The 20,225-nt window shown below is 43.3% G+C and overlaps 1 protein-coding gene across 2 annotated transcripts in view; it reads right to left on the bottom strand.

Moving 5' to 3' along the window:
• MRTFA (myocardin related transcription factor A) overlaps window positions 1-20,225 on the bottom strand; it is a 109,247-nt gene that overhangs the window by 48,313 nt on the left and 40,709 nt on the right. The window contains exon 1 of one of the 2 annotated variants that reach the window (XM_090042967.1): window positions 18,449-18,950. The exons of the other annotated variant lie outside the window; for it this stretch is intronic. Within the exon in view, the coding sequence (XP_089899093.1) occupies window positions 18,449-18,575 (127 nt within the window). The 5' untranslated portion in view covers window positions 18,576-18,950. Of the gene's footprint in view, window positions 1-18,448; window positions 18,951-20,225 lie in introns of those variants that run through there. 2 annotated transcript variants of the gene reach the window in all.

Raw genomic sequence — 20,225 nt, 5'->3', positions numbered from 1 at the left:
CTTTCATTCTGCAAAATTCCAAAGTTATCAAATGTCACCTAGTAAATAATGAAGTAAAGCCATATACAAAGGGGATCACAACAGTTATTTAAAGAACATAAGCAACAGTTTAGAACAGGAAGTGAAGAAAAATACTGTATCCAATTGAAATTACACAGAGGAACTATGCAGGCCAAACGTTAGTCCCCACACTGGAATTTAATCCAGGCTACCAATGTATTAAAAGGAAAACTGTCAGGCACATTTGCCGGGAACACATACACTGGACAGGCTGGACATTAATGCAAACAACTTCACGGTTCTGAAAAATTCTATTACAGTGACATATTTTAATTTAACAGCTTTGTCATAAAAACATTAGTTGAACAAAGCAATGAGAAATAGAAACCAAACAGAATCAAAAGTGAAATTTTTGAGAAGTGCCAATATTCAAATATAAATAGGGCAAAGGAAAAGTGCCATTTTAATAAGCCTCAGGGAGATTAATTTCCTTTTCAGTGTAAGAAGTTCTCTCACTCCCAAGAAAAGCAACCTTTGGTAACATTCGGGACCTCTGCCATCACCCGTGAAGGTTCAGCAATGCACTAACATCAGGAGACACTAGTACAGCAGAATCAGGTAAAAAACATCTAAATAAGCACCTGCATTTCCTAAAGCACTTCCTGGAAACTTTCACTAATTAATTTGTGAGGCTTGAAAAACCACAGGCCGCAATTTGCAGCCAGCACCTGTACATGCCAATGCATTTGATAACATATAAAATAGAAGTACTTCACATATGGCCAATGAACTTGAGCAGCATGCATGCCACTAAGTTAACTGTGAAATTTGTAAACACAAAGCGTTTGACACCATAACAATAATTACCAACAACACTGATACTGGAGTTTACACATCTTAAGCCCATCACTCTAACTGGAGAATGACTGAAGGGCACAGCTGACTGACTAAAACCAGCATGACATACTAATGCTTTGAAAGATGAAATTACTGTTATACTCTCTACCATTTACTTATCTGGAGTAATTTTATTATTACAAAGAATTTACCTTTGAATTTAAAATGCATTAAACCATTAGTTCAAGGACGGGCAAAATGGTGGATCTGGCTGGCAGCTGAACTCGATTTGCCAGCTGCCCTTGCCTGTATAGCTAAGGCTGGTTTCTATGGATCCCAGCAACAGCTGTGCTGTGATAGCACAGGGCCAGGGTTTCTGTGGAGACTGACCCCAGCAGCGCTGGCAGGGCAGGGAGCTGCTCTAGGGCCAGGTTGGGATCATGCAGCGGTGACACCGTGGTCCGGAGCCAGGGCACAGCTGCAAATGTTCCAGGCAGGGGCATACAGGCAATGGATAGCGGCTTTGCCCCAGCTCTGGACCATGCTGTCACCACTGCAAGAAGTTGGGGCAGAACCATAATCCAACGCCTGCACACCCCTGCCCAGAGCATGCAAGGTGTAGATCACGGCTCTGCCCTGGCTCTAGACCATGCTGTCACTATGGCAAGATCCCAGCCTGGCCCTGTAGCAGCTCCCTGCCCTGCCAGTCTCCATGGAAACCTCAGCTCTGTGCTATCACAGTGCAGCTGCTGCTAGGGTCTCCATAGAAATCAGCTCCAGCCATGTGGGCAGGGGCTGCTGGGAAATGGAGTCCGCTGCTGGCCAGATCTGGCCCATGGACCAGACTTTGCCCGCCCCTAGATTAGTTACTATAGTGCCGCAGCATTTTCAGGCTTGGACTAAGTGATTGCAACTGTCATCCACTTCAATCAAAGAGGGGCTTATTTAAGCTTCATCTGAATTTAATCCTTACAGTGCCGATGTAGCTAGAAAAATCCCCTTCTTGCTCCAGCAACAGCTTCCTGTGTATCTTTAAATTATACCTGCTTATAAAAATACATTCTGATTCCTGAAATACTTTTGCAGAGCGAAGCGAGATTTGGTTCTGGTTCATGTATCAGCAACAATAGTTCACTAGGTTCCAACTATGGCATCTTTAAGGCCAACAGAGAGAACAGACAGCAGCTTCATTCATAGGCTGTCTATGCTGCAAAAATGCCAAGAAATTATATATAACGTATTACATTCCCAGTGAGTGGGCACAGTGTGGCCAAAATAATTTTTCTAAAAGAGTGTTCAGCACTGACTAATGCTGAAGTCCAATTTGAATAGATCTTCCAGCACAAGTTTTATTACAGAGCAGACAAGGGCTAAGAATTCAGATGGAGGTCACGATAGAGACGGTAGGGGAAAAGGTCATTTTCTGCCTTGTAGAAGAAACATATGTCACTTAGGCCAAATACAGACATTTCACTTGTACCGGTATAAGTGATTGGAAACCAGTCTATGCCCATAACAGAACAGAAGCTCAGTGCACACATATTGGTTTAAAAATGGCAGAACCCGGTTTAAGATTTGTCTGTCCCCCACACCAAAGGGTGAATGTGTATTCTTTTTGCTAAATGGCGCTGCTTACAGAAAATCAAGTAATTTAGATGGATTCCCCCTCAGGCTTTCTGAAAGTCTGTACATAGCCTTAAAGGCACTTGTCAAAGTACAACAGCACTTTAATCTCCTAACTGCTGACAGGGAATGCACACTGGCTATGCATTGAAGCAGACTGTACAATAAGTGAAACAGACCATAAATGACATCAGAACTACAGGAATTATATAGCCAAGCTTTCTCTCTTGGTGGGGGGGGGGAGGGAACCTCCATGTAAAGCCAAGTGGAAGCACCGGGGTTATATTGCTGACACCCATTCTAAAATCTTTGATTGCTGTTATGGGCAGTGTCCACACACTTTCTAACACACCACGGATTTGAAAAAGTGGCCTATAGAGAGCCTAAGCAAAAAACCAACAACTCAAAAATTCATCTCTTTCTGCTGTTTGAGCCCATCTCATATTCCACTACCGCTTTTCTTTAGTATGGCAGCAACAGCCACTGTTCAAATGCAAGTAGTTTCCTCATCCTTTCTTTAGCAACCACGCAGCCGAGAGGAGGGGAATCTGCTTCAATCTAAAATCATTAGAGGAACCTTTCACACCAGAATCAGAACACCCTTATTTATATTCATGCCATGGGCTCTTCTACTTGGGGGAAATGGGACTGAGAACTTCCTTTTCCTCAGAGAGAAGGTCTAAACAGTAACAGCTGATCAGGGGCCAAAATTAGGATGAGTAGTGGCATCTCATGCAAATGATTAAAATAGGTATCTTGGCAGCACTGTGGAAAATAACCAGATTCTGCTCAGAGGATTCAGAACACCAGACACTCACCACTCTACTGGATACTATAAGAGTAGTGCTGACAGACTCAACAGGAATCTTTCTGCAGCTCTGCTTATCCAACAGGAAAAGTCACTATGACACAAAGCCAACAGAAGGATACCAGAGAAAACCACAGCCAAGAGATACCATGGCGGCATGACTGCAAAGCAGTAAATGTTAGTAGAGGGGGTAGCAGGCTGCCCATGCAGAAAGCCCTTGCTTCCAGGGAATCCACAGAGTTTGGGGGTTGGACTTTTGCTTTATTCCAAGCCCCTGTGATCCGTTTACCCAGCATGTTTGGGAAGAAATTCTCTAAGCTCATCCTATATGCTTGGATGGTATTCTTGGCTTGTACTGATCAGACCTGATGAAGAGTGTCTCATTCAAAAGCTCATCTAATTCTATTCCAGCTATGTAGTTGCTCCCATAAAAGATCTCACCCTAAGTAATCCTTGCTTCTCACATCATTTCTGGACCATCACAGCTACTACATCAACTCTTACACTACTAGAAGCTGATTCTCCTCTCCTTTAAATGTCTTTCCTTTATCCCTCATTTTTCCTTTGCTCAATAAGAAGGTATCTCTTAAAAAATCTTAAAACATGGGTGGATGGAAACTAGGAGCAAAATTCTGTCTTGATGATACAAGTCATTAAAAAACAAACCCTCAAACAAAAAAAAACCATAACCAGTTTCTCTGCATTTATCTCAAGAGTCTTCACCACTGAAGCAGCAGTTCCCAAACAGTGGTTTATGGTGTAGGACGGGGGTGGGCAGTTATTTTGAGAGGAGGGCTACTTACTGAGTTTTGGCAAGCTGTCGAGGGCCGCATGGGTAGCCCTGCCCCTTGACAGGTGCCTCGCCCCCTGGTCACCATCTTGGGGTCGGAAGTCCCACCCCTAACCTCTGACCTTTGCCACTGGAAGTCCCTCTCCTTGCCCCTCGAAATACTCCTTTGGGGAGGAGGGTTTGCCATCTTAGGGCAAAAAAGCCCAAATTACATACTAAAAATCAAACACCCATAATAATATATTTTAATTTAATTAAAAAATATATTTTTGTCCTGACTCGTGGGCGTTTGTGCTGTATATGCAGAAATGATTGTATATGGGGGTTTGTGGGGACGTCTGTATGTGGGTATGGATGTGGGTATGGAAGCCATGTAGTGCAGAGTGGGTTGGCAAGAAAGTGGGGAAAGCAGTGTGGGGGAGTGGAAGCGAGCAGGAGCATGGGGCCTGCACCAATGTCCCAGGGCCAGCATTGGCGGGTCCCACAGCAGGGCAGTAAGAGTGCAGGGTGTGGACTGGCAGGGGTCTGTGGAGCTGGGCTGGACTGCACCAGCAGGGAGAGGGGAGCTCGCCCGGCTCCACAGAGCGCATCAGCCGGGACCCCGCGTTCCTGCCTCCCTGCTCTGGGCCCCACTGGCGCTGGTCCAGGCCCCATGCTCCCACCTGGCTGCAGCTGGCTCCCGCACACCTCCTCACTCCCAGAGCCCCTGCCCCAGCCCCGTGGTACAGGTGGGGAGCAGTGCACAGCCCCGACCTCACGCTCACCAGCAGGGGAAAAGCGGCTCCTCCCTCCCCATGGGCAGCACCCCATGCTGGAGCTGCTCAGAGCCTGTGGGGGCTGTCCTGCCTCTCTGCCACATCACTGCCACCCCACAGGGCAGCGGTGGCAATGGAGAGCAGGCACAGGCAACCCTGTGTGGGCTTGGAGAGGCTGCAGTATGGGACACCAGCCACCGGGAGGGGGTGCCCACTTCTCCCCCATGCTGAGAACCAGCTCGTAACCCACCGCCACTGCTAGCCTGGGCTTCACGCTGGCTCCAGGCTCACCCGTTAGGGTAAGCCAAGGCACCAGTAGTTCAGCACGCAGGAAAGCCTCAACCCTCCCCCTGCTCACCGCCACTGGGTACTGTTTGCTGCAGTCATCTGCCTGGAGCCCACGCCATGCTAGGCTGTGGTGCGGTTGATCCACCACTGCCTCTCTGTTGCACAGTGGTTGCTCCACATAGCCGCTATTGTCATGCTGGGCAGCACAGAGACGGGGGTGAAGCAGCCGCACCAGAGCCTAGCGCGGCGCAGGCTCCAAGTGGACGGCCTCAGCAAACACCGCCCGGAGGTGCTGAGAAACAGCTTCAGGGGAACAAGCTGGTGCTCAGCACAAGGGAAATGGAACTGGGACTAGCCACCCAGATCAAGGACAACAAGAAGTCCCTTTTTAAATACATAGGGGGCAAAAAGAAGGTACCGGGTAACGTGGGGCCCCTGAAAGACACGCTAGGAAATTTGGTCGTCACACCAGACGACAAAGCCAACATATTTAACAATTTCTTTGCCTCCATTTTCCTGGGCAGGGACCAGATCAGCCCCCGCCACTGGGCTCCCCTCAGGCCCCAGGAGGCACACCTAGGGCAAGAGTTAGTGAGGATCTAGTCAGGGAACTTCTGGAGAGACTGGATGTATTTAAATCAGCTGGTCCGGACAATCTCCACCCCCACCCACTCCTACCACCCCACTCTGGGCCCCACCAGTGCTAGCCCCAGGACACAGGCACAGGCCCTGCACTCCCACTCGCTTCCACTCCCCCCTGCCCCTGCCTTCCTGCTTGCCCATCAGCTCCCGGCTGTAGGGCCAGATCATGGGGCTCAGCAGGAGCTGGCCTGGCACCCAGGACTGAGGAAATCCTCATGGTCCTTCCCTGCCTCCCCCACCCCCTTGGCAGGAGCCAGCGGCAGATAAATACTAATTTTCTAAAATTTTTAGGGGCCCTGCGAGTCAGATAGAATGGCCTTGTGGGCCATATTTTGCCCTCCCCTGGTGTTGTTAAGCCATGGAGGCACAGTATTGATTCTGCTCTTTTTCTGCTGCTTCTAAAAGCATTGAAATCAAGAAGGAACCAGTCTAGCTGTCTCTACTTGACATTTCTCAGGTACATAAAAGAAGGAAGAGAAGAAACAGGAGCAGCTTTTTATCTATCACCAAGACAAAATGAGATAAGACAGGGAAGGAGAAGAGGATGAGATGACCGATGACACATGAAGGACACCATTTGGCACCAAGGGAGCAACAGGAGAAAAGAGAGCTGAAAATATAAGTATCTTGCTACCTTACTTTTCCATGCAAGGTAATGGCTGTGATTCCTGCAGGGATGTGAATACAAATGGAGGGGAGGTAATGTGGCTCAAGATTATGCTAGACTTTCACTTATGCAAAGTCTTGTGAGACATAGATGCCCCAGCAAAGTTATGACTATAAAATACACCAGTTATTTTATCTAGGTGGTTTTGTCCCAAAGGGCTGATTCATTTCTAAGGCAGAGAAAATTCCATATTTTTTGCTCACAGTTCTTTGAAAGGGCTAGTGCGCAAAAAATGCACACCCTTAAATTAAAATTCTGGGTCATTAGGCCTGATGAATGTATTCCCTACAGCAAAACTGAAGTCTGATTATCAGATAAGGTGCCAGAAAGTCCTGTTTTAGGGCAGAAGCTTCAGGAAAACAGAACCAAACAGGAATCTTGCAGTGTTTTCAGAAAGTGATGAAATGTGTATCCTCTTTTAATGCTTCAATAATCCTCCTCACTGCTGTGTATATAAAATCAGCCTGTAATTTAGACAAACTGTTGTGAATTATGGATATTGTTAAATGCAAATAATCATCGTTAAACAGCTACAAGAAGACCTACTCTCAGAAGCAGATAACAAACAATACAACAACAAAAGCACATTGTACTTGTGGCAATACTTGAGAATAGATATTATATCTGTCTTCAATATTCTCCTAAATAATGATAGACTATCCACCCTCAAATATTGCCTGTTGCTATCTACTGTGGACACAGAAGAACAGACTACCTGAAATCCACAAAATCTATCTATCCAGATCAGTGGTTCTCAACCGTTTTAGACTCAAGGCACCGCTCATTAAACTCAATGCACTCTTTGATAAATGCCAGTTCTAAGCTTTACCTAGTTTCTTGACTATGAACAAATAACAGAACAATCTTTTGTTGTAAAGAACTCTTGAGGCCCAGACCGGAATAATTTTGACACTACAGATTCCTATTTGAAATCTCTGGATTTATCTTATGAATCCTATGTAGGTGTTTTTGCATACCTACTATTGCATGGCACCCCACAGCACCCTTAAAAGGATCTCTCAGCACCCCAGGATGCCACGGCACCCTGTTGAGAATCACTCATTTAGATTATTAGAGACTCCTACCCACACCATGGTATTCAATACATTTTTCCACTAAACTTGTTCTCACTATAAGCAAAGCAATGGTAGTTACAGGGTGACAGGCCCAACACACTTTGTCAAGTTTACTTTGTCAAGGCACAATGTTATAAATCTGCAGTATCCCAACAGTATCGCAATATATTGTATTATAACACAATTTCCCTAACCTCAGTGGACAGGGCAGAACAGAACAGAACAAAACAATTATTATGTGGTAGAGGTCAAATGTTCTAACCCGGACTGAAGCTCTATTGCAGTAAGTACCATATTCAAAGAAAGGCCCGGGCCATGATGTTAAGAGCTTACAAAGTCCTCAACTCTGAAAACAATTGCATGTGTTCAATTACAACTACATGGCCATATCAACTGACTTCTTGGATAGCACTTGTATGCATAAAGCTAAGCACCTGCAAAAGTCATTGCTGGACTGGGATCTAAAGCAGCAAAATACACATTTCATTCTTAATTTCTAAATCATTTACAATGTTTTGCTTTACCCCAGTTCTTATTGACTTTGGTTTGTAATTAACACTAGTGAATTGTTAGTGTGACTTATTTAACTTTATTGTATGTATATTTCAAATTAGTTTTAACTTTTGCCATTGTCTGCTAAGTATTTAACACTGAATTCTTATAGATTATTTTAATCATTGCCATTTTATTTCTATATTTATTCCTAGCATTTCATTTTAAATTTAAGTCTTCACTTTTTAAAAGTTATTTTGAACCTTTATGTAAACCTCACTTCTTTTAAACTCAGTCCAATTGTCTTCCTATAAACACCAAAATATCCCAATGTCATGAAGTTTGGGCATGCGTAGCAATCATGGCTTTAAACATTCACAGGGATTATTTAATCAGGATTGTAAAGCACTCTTGTGTACGTGTAATATTGTACACATAGCAGAATACCTGAAATGGAAATATCTACAACCAGCCTATGAGCCGGAATACATTTTGTTTGCTTTCAGTGAAATATACTGATTTCCATTAAATCAATTAGTCCCAGAAAAAGGAGTTAGGTGAAACCCAAATGTGAATAGCTAGTCATGAACTGTATTCTATGAAATCTGACCACTGTGCAGTTTTGAAAAGTGACCTGTTGCAAGATACATAGGTGGAGAGTTCTACCCAAATATCACACATTAATGTCACTGTGTTGTACACGTGTCTTGTAACCACTATTAACAGATACTGTCTATATTTTCTTTGTCAGAAACTTCTTCATATCCAATTTTTATCTGCCTCCAGTTCTAGAAAATACTTCACAGAAATCAAGTTCCACTGGCAGGCTCTCCATACCAATTTGTGTCACAGTCTGCATTCAGTAGTGAGTGTCCATATCCTTCCATGAAGCAACAAACTCAAGGGATTAATGTTACCCTGAACCACCTTTAGAAGAGGAACCTGTAAAGAAATTCTTCAAGACAGCCAATCCAAGATGAACAAAGAAGGTAACAAAATAGATTCCTACACAGAAGAAAAAAGAGTGTGGAAAAAAATAATGGTATAAATAACAAAATGGTCAGTCAATCTGTATGCTCGTACAGTAGCATCACATACAGGCAAGCTGCACACGGAAAAAGAGTTTGGGCTCTTTTTTCACTTTTTATCACATGTAAGGAAAGACAGAAATGTTCCTGCTTCCAAAACTGTGTTGCTGTTTTTTAACATCAGACACTCAAGTCTTTCCTGAAGCACTGTGTGGATTATAAAAGAACATTTTTTTTAGGAAGTAGAGAGTTAAAACGATCTTTCAGATGGTTTAAAGGCTCAAGAGTTTATCCACAGATATCTTTGTCCAAGATTTAATGCCACAATCCCATTTATTAAAGTTAGAGAATTTCCAAGGCATACCTAGAAAACTTATGAAGATATAATTAGAAATTCTGCTGTTAGTCAATATCATTAACTGGAAAATCTTCACATGCCTACTTCAATCACAAAACAACAAGAAGTGACATCAGACAATATGTAGCTCTGCAGCTCACTTTTAATAGTACAGTTTCTGGTGCAGCTCACAGCCCCATCTACCAAGAACCTTTGGAGTAAGGCTTCCCCCAGCTACTTCTCAGTACAGACTAGTCGTTCAGTGATTCAATGCCTCTCACATAAAAGTTAGAGCACCAGTCAAGAAAATAATCTGCTAGTAAAAATACCACATAGACTCTCCATGGTTACAGCTGTGACACTTCTAAACATGAGAAATGCTGGGTTTTCCTGTTAACTCTGGGCTCGCTTTATATATCCAGTGATGTACACTTCTGGTTCTGTTTTTGCCTGCTAAAAAACCTTGGTCAGTTAAAGTGAAGTCTCAATTAAAGCAAATTTGTTGTAACACGTGTTACAAAATTGCCACTGTTGCTTTGTTGTGTGCACATGGGGGCATAAAATGATCATTTAGAAGGTGAAGAGATCAGCTCTTAATATACCAACACAGAAAAGGCATGGCAGCAAATTTAAACTAAGTGGCTACAGAATTTCATTTCTATTTAATGTCCCAGATAGGGTAGCTACACTGACCCTTATTTCATGGGACCTAATATGACGGCAGTTTTGTCCGTCACCAATATTCACAGTATATTCAAAACAGACATAGGGCTTCTCTTATCTGGTTGGCATTATAGCCACTGGCTGTCATCCAAGTCCCTCCCTCCCAAGCCTCACACAACAGGAATGGAATTACCCTGCTCTTTATCCCAAGCAATGAAAATTACTCCATTGCTTCCCCATGGTCTCTGGAGAACACAACCAACAGACATTACTGCCGATATTTAGCTGAAGGTCATGGTCATCATGCCGCAGTAATCTTCTACCTTCTCTATAGGTTCCCACATACCATTCAGCTCCTACATTTATTTTTTAAACTTGGTCATCATTGTTACCCCATCCATCTTGATATTAAAAGATGGGCTGGATTCCCAAAATTTGCAGCATCCACTAAAGAGCACATCAATCAAATTCTCCAACGTGTTGTAAGGAGGGTAATCTATCATACATGCCCTGAGATTCCTGAAACTATACACCCATGCCATGTCCCTGTTACCTTGTCCTCTCCCCCCTACTTTTGTTTATTCACATGCTGCAAATTTTTCAAACCCTAAATTCCAAGCTGTCTGGGACCAAGACTGACTTTTTGATGTATACATGCTGCTGAGCATAACGAGGCCCCCCAGTAGCTAACATGGTCCTAAGTGCAATCATAACAGGAATAAGAAAACTGAGTCCAGATCTGTATTACCGAAGAACCAAAACATACTGGTTCAAGCTGGTCTGCATGACCATAAACCCAGTAAAGATGTGGTCTTTGCTTTGCCCAGCTTACATCCATGTGACACAATAGAGTCATTAGCAATAAAACAGTGGCAATGGAGTCAGGCATGAGGGTTCCATTAACTTGTTTCTTTTTTAAATAAAGAAAAAAAAAGGTCCCCTTCATCTCCCCCTTCTGAGAGGCAAGAGGCAGAAGCAAAGCTTTAACAGATTTGAAAGGCATGAGGGAGACAGCTCAGCACATAGGTTCAGGAAGGATGCTCAGGCACATGTATGGCAATGGGGGAGATAGGGAACCTTGGGAATGGGAGAAGTGGAGAAAGAGCATCAACACCATCGGAACGGGCACTGAGAGACAGACAAGATCAAATAGCACAGGGCCTTCTTTGAATACTGCTTTAATGGGGACCAAATGATGCAGCAGGACTATTACATGGAACATTTCCAGCATGCACTGAGGACTTTCCAGTGATAAACAGCCAACTCCTACAGCTGCAGCCAACATCTACGAAGTTACCGTTCCTTTTTCCACAGAAAGTAATCAGAAAGCATGAAAGTACCACTTTGAACTTAAGGTAAACTCCTTGATCAAACTGTTGAAAACAGGGCACATCTACACACGCCCCTACAGCAGCAGTTCTCAACCTTTTGCACCTTATTTCCCACCAACCATTTTGTCAAAAAACCCTGATCCCACCATGATAAAAACAAAACCCCACAAAATTGAACTGTTCGAGATATCTGCTGATTCATCTATTTGAAGCGCAAACAACCAGTGCAGACACATCCCACTGGTTGAGAAACACTGCCCTACAGCAACGTTGTCACTGCACCAACATTTAGCACTTCCTTTTAGAAGTACTAAATGACGGCGCAATAACAGCCCGTACTGCGCCGTGCTGGCAGCACACAATTATTTTTAGCTGCTACATCACTGAAGCAACAGCTATACCAAGGGAGCGCATTGCTAGTGACATAGCTGAACATCACGGTTTGTGCCCACCGATGCTACACTGCTGTAGCACACTGCTATAGCGACATAGTGTCATGTATAGACACACCCACTGACACTTCCCTTTGAAGGCTGATCTGCTAGCATCACCCAATTACCTCGTCAGTGCACAACTAGGCAAACACAGCTAACATTAGGTTGAACAAACAGTAGTTGTATAGATATCAGCTGCATTGCTACTAGACAGGTGCTTCAGAATCAGTTTCAGTTACCATAACATTATATTGACCTTTTAATCCTGGTTGACCAGAGTCATCATGATGAATACTGAACTTAGAAAGGATTTAAGGCGATGCAAAAAGGAATGACCCCACCAGATGTCACTTCTCATCATTGGAAAGGACCTGTGGCCAAAAGCAGTGCCTTCAGTTTATCATTGACTTCCCCACAGTTTTCACAACAGCTGTCCTTAGGTTTGGTCTAACATGATACTGCAAAACTGCAGATCAGAGAGTTTAACTTGTGTATTTCCTTGGAAAGGCACATAACTGCATTAAATGAACAATAAACTGTAGTTATTTCTACAGCTTGAATAGAGTGGCCCATAAGATCATTTGAGCAGTAGCCTAGAGCAGTGGTTTTCAACTTGTGGTCTATGAGGTCCACAGACTATGTTTAATGAGTCCACAAAAGATGATATGACCAATCAAAAGTATGTGACTACACACACTTACAATTCAAAGGGGTCTGCACCTCCATTCAAAATTTTTTAGGGGTCTGCAAATGAAAAAAGTAGAAGCACTGGCCAAGAGCACTCTGGTTTTTTTCCACCTTCCCCTAAAAAATCTAAATTGGGTACCTTGGTCCCACAACACATGCTATTGTTTCAGTTAGCAACAATCACATTTAAATATACTTGTAGCTCATGAAGTGATACTTCTCTGACAGGTGACCATGGCTGTTATTTGTCACGAGGAACAAGTATATTACCTCACCTTCGCTGTTCTGAAAAAGGAAAGGCAAAACTGGCAGTAAGGTTCGGGGCCCACTACATGGATGAGCATCAACCCACAAGACCCTCACAGGATACAGAACAGTTTCCCCTAGGCCTGTTCCGAAATGGGTGAAGGCCATGTCAAATTCCATTATATCTCATCCTCTACTACAGATCGGTAGAGAAACGTCCTCCTGTAAGATTCTGAACTAGAATTTATTGGGGCAGCAGGTGACAGGATCATAATTCAGTGCTCATGGAAAGCTGCACAGATGGAGTTGGACCATGCGAGGAAAGGGGTTTTCTAAGCAAGCACTTCTATTTTATATTTCTTTTACATTCCTGTGACTTAAAATCTATAACAGAACAGCTAAGAATTCGGGGGCAGATGACAGACAGTTTATAGAAGCCAGTATAAATACTGGCAAGATTTATGCAAACAGTTTGATCTGGCTTTGAAGTCACTGTGGGCAGCAACCACGAAATCCTGTCTGTCTTGGACAGAGAAACCATGGCAGCATCTTCCTAGCAAGAACTGCTAAAGTTAGTTTCACTGCAAAAGCAGGTTCCTTATGCAATGCAGGCAGACTCTCAGAGTTCAGGTATCCCAGTTCGTTTTCTGAAAAGCATCAGCTTTTCACTAATTGGCAGGAAGTCTGCAGCATCAGACACTTCTGTGCCATTTAAAAGTGTAAACATACACTGAATTTATTTTTAAACAGCAAATAACTGCAGGGTACATCCAACTGTTTTCCAAGCATTCTTCACAGTGGTTGCCAGTACAGGGATAGATCACTCTTTCAGCCTCCTGTGGGAGGCCCTTTACCTCATTTACACTCTGAACAAAATGCAGTTTATAGGGCAAGGGAGTTGTCACTGCAAATTTCACTTGGTATCATTGCTGCTCAAAACACTGTTGGCATACACACAAAAGACAGCATCCCTACACACTTTGTTCTGTCATTTTCTACATGTATCAGCTCCTTTGCATCTCCCTGCTTTTGCATGTGTAAGCCTCGCTGTGCTTTCATTTTTGTGTTACTTCCTGCTAGGAGAGAGTTTCACAGTAGATGTTTTTGAGAACTGAATTAGATGACCGTGCAGTAAACAAGCCAGCCTACCCCTCTCCTCTTCCCAGCATGAAAATAGCTAGGGCTAAAGCAACAGCTGGGGATCATTACACTGACAGGAATAGTTTGGTAGACTCCAACAGGGGAGAGCATGTCAACTAAAAAAACATTAGGGAAACAGAACGGAAAAAGAAGAGCCCAGAGATAGCAGCCTAGGGTACAACTTTCCAACCATGTACTGGACTGATCTCTGAAAAGTCAGACAGACACTGTCAAGAGCCCTTTTCCAACATTTTCATGTTGCCCTTCATCACATCTCCAATCTTCACTGTCAAAGATGTCATGTCAGGGACATGCATCACACCTCATTCTTCCTCAGCACTCTGTGCCTTTGGAGAGCATTTGCAAATACAACAGCTGAATGGATCCCAGATGCATATTTTGTATATGGTATCCAGGTTGTAGCCAGACTGGTCTAGTAGCAAAATCAATCAGGACTTGTGACAGAGGTGGTATCTTTTATTAGACCAAGTAGATTTTTTTGCAAAAATCTAGTTGGTCTAATAAAAGTTATCAGCCCCCATAAGTCCTGATTGATTTATTTTGTATATGTCACTGTTATGCCACAATAGACTCGAGCTGGTCAGTTCCTTGAATAAGGGACACATGGCTCCTAATAAGCAGTTCATTCAGTATACAGGATATAGCAATCATACTGCTGAGACATAAAAGAAACATACTGCAAACATAAGATACTAAAACGGATGCCATCTATCTACATATATATCTCTCACAGCTCTTCAGATATATTTGTGGTTCATACTGAACTTGGAAGACAGACTGATTCATCATACAGAAAACATGGATTCCATATTTAGTCTAATTTTCCAGAGGGCTCAAAGAACAGATGCCCAGAAACAGACCTCTTCTTAGGAGTCTGTACATTTTGGTTAGACCTTCCTATGACAGCAACTTAACAAGTTTGTGTTCATGTGTGCTCTTCTGCCCTCTACTGAATATAATGTTAAATTCATTTCTCAAACTATTAGTTTTGTCCTCTAGTGCAGTGGTCTCCAAACTTTTTTGATCGCGCACCCCTATCAGTAAAAAAATGTTGAGCACGCACCCCCAATATATGTATGTTTATATAAATATACATATAAATAGAAGTTCTAATATTTTCTTCCCACGCCCCAATGGATCGTCTTGCGCACCCCCTGAGGTGCGCGCACCCCACTTTGGAGACCACCCCTCTAGTGGCCAGAGGCACTACAATAAATAACAAAGAGACTTCTACTCATGCACTTTATACATTGCTCTATGCTTGCTCTTTCACAGCATCTGACAAAGTAAACTCAAATTCACAAAAAACTTATGCTCTCTATATATCTAATTCAGTTAATCTATAAGGTGCATATCTACTCTGCCTTTTGGCTTCCTTTCCTTCAACAGTTAAAAAACAAGCTTTGACAAGAACTTGTCTAGTTTCTGACATCTTCAAAGTACATCCCAGACATTAAGGATTCCCACCCTGCTCACAGACATGCCACACCAGGAGATTCTTCCTACTGTACAGACAGTGAAAGAAAAGGAGGTTAAGTAAGTAATATGCTTACAGTCACAGAATGGGACACTAACAGAGCCAGGATTAGAGAACAGGAAGATTTTGTGTTACATTCCCAAAATTAATCCCCAAGGTAATGCTGCCCCTTCTATTTATCAGACTGTCCCTGTAATTACATGTGTGGCATATGCTAAAAGTGTTTTTCATTTTTCTCCAAAGCATCTCATACACTTCAATTTTCCATATTTGGTTTGTGACAATGAGAATCAATGGCAAAAAACTGGGTTCAATTGCTCAAGCTGTTTCTAAGATAAAGATTTTTGGGGGGAAAAAAAGGTGTAATTCAATATTGAAAGAGACTTGACCAGTTTTGGCAGGTCAGCTCTCAAAATAACTTTTAAAAAAGTGTTTCGTTCAAGAGCACTTAAATACAGCTGATGCACACACATGGAGAAGTGGGGGTATTTACTGTGGAGTTCTTCACTTCAGATGTCACGCTATGAACCTTTACCTGGCTCCATGAAGTTTTCAAAAGCTAGTAATGTCCCCCCTCCCATTCTAGGTCATATACTGGAAAATAGAAAGCAAAAGTTGAGCAGACTTCTGAGGTACTCAGAAGCCCCCTCACACCAAAGGACTCTTGCAAAAGAACTGCTAGAGGATCTTCGAACTCTGCCAAGATTTTACTAACACTTGCTCTGGCACACACCCACTTTGGAAAATATGAACAAGCCTGGCTTCACTTTCCTGTCCCCAACCCACTAATGCATGGTAGAGATCAGCAATTCACGTATCACTTTCTAAAACTGTTGTGAAGTAACTAGTAGGCACGTCATGCTCACATACCACCAGTGGCCTGGGGCAGGGGAGTGAAGCAAAATCTAATCCAGCAGCAGCTGATTCTCAGTGCAGCACAGGGTGACTAAGGAATGGAAAAATATTTCCTAGATATACAGAGGATTCCTAATTTCAAGGATCTGCATTTGCAAACTGGAATATAGTCCATCTTGGTGAAGAGGGGGAAGAGACTGGCACTAATTCCTATGAGTGGTGGAAGAAGAAGAATAAAGTGCAGGTATCTTCTCCTCTTGGTAGTACAGAAGGAAGCAGGCTATGTTCCAGCTGGAGATAGTATACTGCCCAAGTAGTTACAACAACTCTAACCGGGATCCCAGAGATTCTCTCAGGATTTATACCCTAGAGTGAATGTGCTTTCCCATAGCGTGTAAGGTCTGGCTCTGCTATTATAGAAGTGCAGTGCATGTGGAAGCACAAATACAGCTGGAATCCTGAGAATGCAGGAGAATGAATGGACGAGCAGTGAGGTGACAGGGTCATGCCATCTTTTTGCTATGGTGGCAGTTATTTGCCTTTCTTTTCTTTTGACAGGAAAAGATTAGCCAGCATCCACTTCTCTTTCTGCCTGCCCTCAAACAATAGACAGTGAGTGCAAGCTGTGCATTATATTTGTATCCTATATTCACTGACTACTAAGATGAGGTTGTCAGATATGTAATCTTCAGACACAGTCTGCCAAACTGTTTAAAGGATCAGAATAATTCAGGAATTCAGCATTCCTTATTCATTTCAATTGAGACAACACCTGGCTAAATTCCACTGACACGGACAACAGAGAATTCCACCTTCCCTTCACCTGGGCACTGATCAAGAGCTCTTTGACAGGACAGCAGCTACCTAACACCTCTCTATGTAACCCTCCCATCAAGCTGAGGGTATTCGTTCCAAGTATCTCACTGGATTCCCTGCATAGAAACCAGTGCCTTGGGAAAACAGGGCCAACAGAAAATCTTCTTACTGATGAAACACCTTTAGGTCCAATGGAAATGTGGAAGATGAAACGGAAGTCAAGTCAAAGCTACAGATTAGTTAAAATTAAAAATATGGAAACCAGTGATTCACCAGAGTTGGCAGCAGGTCTGAGTTACTGCCTCTACCTAAGAGGCACCAACTGTCCTAGTGCCTAGTACATCTGCATCTCTGCCAGGTTTGCTTTTTCTATTTAATATAAGGGTTTGGACAGAAGCTTTGTAGCTTTGTCTGTAATCCAGGAGCTGCTTAATGGAGAAAACTAAATACATCTAGCTGCTAATATCCTTTACCATGTACTGGTCATCTCTTGCCTTGATCACTGTAATCTTCCATCTGACCCCTTGGCTCTCAACTTTCTCCTCCTCAGCCCTCCTGCCCTTTACAGCCTAGCTCTGTCCAAAATTCCACTGCTAAAGTCATCTTCCTCTCCTTTCACTCATATCACATCAGCTCTTTGAATGCAGCTACTGACTTTTTCTTTAGCACATCATGTTCAAGATCCTTGTCCTCATCTACAGGACAATTATAATCCAGTCCTAGTTAACCCTCCCATTACTCCTCTTGTTTTATACTTACCATTTTCTTCCCTCACTCCTGTTTGTGGCCATCTACTGTGTTGTCCATTTTGCCTAATACTTCCTGACCTATCTCCTCTTCTTTCCTTCATACTTACCCTTCCAAGCAGCTTCTTCCTTCTCACTACCCACAGCACCCTCCATACTCATTCTAAACTTTGACCTGTGTCCTGTATTTAGAAGTGTTTTGGATAGGAAATTTGTCTCATTTGCTTGTGAAAGTACTGCACCAATTTACAGCACACCTGGAAATACATAAAAATATATTTAGGTGTTCACTGAGAAGCTCCTTCTCCAGAAATTTATGGAACTTTGTACCAAAAACACCACTTTGGGAAGCATGCTGCACCTTCCCATTTCAGGCTTCTGGTACTCATGACAAAAGGAAAGCCTTACACTTCTCACTAAAACTTGCTCACAGAAGACCTCCATGCACTGAAGAGAGGAAGAAATGAGAAAGTAGAAATACTGAAAGCCTCCCAAGAACGAAGTATTGGCAAGACACCACACACGCTGCACTAACACTTCCTTGTGGGCATGCTTTTAAGTAGTTTGGAGCATAGATCATAGGAGCCAGCGGGAAACCTCCAAATCTGGATGTTTGCCGAGGATGGGCAGGGAACTTAATGCAAACACACACACAAAAACCTAAGTGAAACAGGGTAGAGGCCACTAACCTTCCCGCAAGCTGTGGTATGAGTCCTGACATGTGCTTGAACAACTCTTCCCCTGCTTTGACACAGTCTCTGCAAGCGGCAAAATCCCAGCATAGGCAGGCTGAAGGGTCTTGGCTTTATCCAACATTGTAGAGAAAGACCCAGGGTCAGAAAAGGCAGATCCAGTAATACAGGAAATGTCTCAGATCAGTGGAAAGGCTATTTAATTTTCATAAAAGGCTCAGTCACAATCCCCCTTTACCCAAATATCTGTCGCTGTACTGAGAGACCTGCTTCACTGCTAAGCTCCACAGCTGCACCTGCACAGGGACAGACAGACACTGACGGCAGTGACAAATCCTGAAAGCTAACATCTAAAGATCCAAAACAACGAGTCTCCAAGGAAAAAAATTTCTTCCTGTCAGCTCTAAATTCCCTTGAAGTTTTTCATTGAAACGTCCCTGCTTCAACAAGTACGTGGATGTATTCAGGTTCTCAATATGCAGAACTCTGCATATCGGGGGTAACCTCCCTCACAGAACTGCTTGCAGGGACAGCCAACCTCATTCACCCAAAATAGTGAACAGTTGCTTTCTCTACTCAGAGCCCAGACACCTGCCAGACAAGCAATGTCATGTGACCTCATCTATCCCTCTCCTCCTCCCCCTCTCCACCTACCAGCTATAAGCACACTGTGCCCATGGCTAGGAGATGAGCTCTTGCTGTCCTGTTTCCTTCCCAGTCTGGAAAGATATTGAATTTTAGCTGGGGTGGAAGGCTAGAATGACAAGCTGGTACACTGCAAGCAGTGGCACTGCCAGCTTGCATTCCCTTCTTCCAATGTACCTGCACCCTGACCTGAAAGAAACACTGCCCAGGTAAAAGTAATTGACAGAGTTCAGCTTCCAGCCACTCTGCTGAAAGTGGAAATAAGGCTGGAGAATCCATACCAGTTTGGACATAGTGGCAGTTTGGACACACTGGCTTTGTTCCACTAGCAACTTGCTTTGCACATATCTTCACACAGATGTCATATAGTTGCAACCTTTAGTCCAGGAATACTGACTTGCAGCCTGAAGTGGAAAAATCCTGTGTATCCTAATCCCCCGAGCCATCCAACACCCACCCTCACCAGTGCTTTTTCAGGTGGTAGAGAATGCATGAGGCTAAGGGGTAGGGAAGGCAGGAACATACACCACTGGAATAGCTTAACTACCCACAGGGCATAAAGACATTCCAGCATCTTTTCCAAAAGACTGCCACTTTGCTGAGCGCTAGATAGCATCCTATGCATATGAGATAGAGCAGACAGATCCAAAGAGCCACTGCAAAGAAAAAGAGGAAGAGCCATTCCCAACCAGTTGAAGGCTAATGCAATGCAAGGCTCTAACAGTTCAGTCTCAGCTTTCCAGCTCTAAATGTCAAGACAGGAATTTCTCTCCTCCGGGAACAGTTGGAGAATCATTCAATCCCCGTGCTGAACAAGCCTGGTGTAAGAACCACATGGAAAATCTGGTTAGTATTAAAGGCAAATTCACTTAATCTATTTTCTTGGGAAAAAAAGCCTTAGAAATAATATTCTCTGAGCACTTATCCTGTTGTTAAGATCTGCCTACATTAATGATGGAGAACCTGATTTAACGTAAAAGCCATCAGGATTACATTTCTTTCCTGATCTCACCCAGCCCTTGACTTTCTGACTAATGTCCAAGACACTTAAAAGCAAATGAAACTGTTCTGGCAAAAACAATTTTGCACAAAAGCAGAACCACAGCTAAATCAATATGGAGATGGAGAT

The sequence above is a fragment of the Crocodylus siamensis genome, chromosome 4 (genome assembly GCF_052110815.1).
Source record: "Crocodylus siamensis isolate JL-2025a chromosome 4, ASM5211081v1, whole genome shotgun sequence".
Classification (NCBI taxonomy): Eukaryota; Metazoa; Chordata; order Crocodylia; family Crocodylidae; genus Crocodylus; species Crocodylus siamensis.
This window is presented reverse-complemented; position numbering and strand designations above follow the sequence as displayed.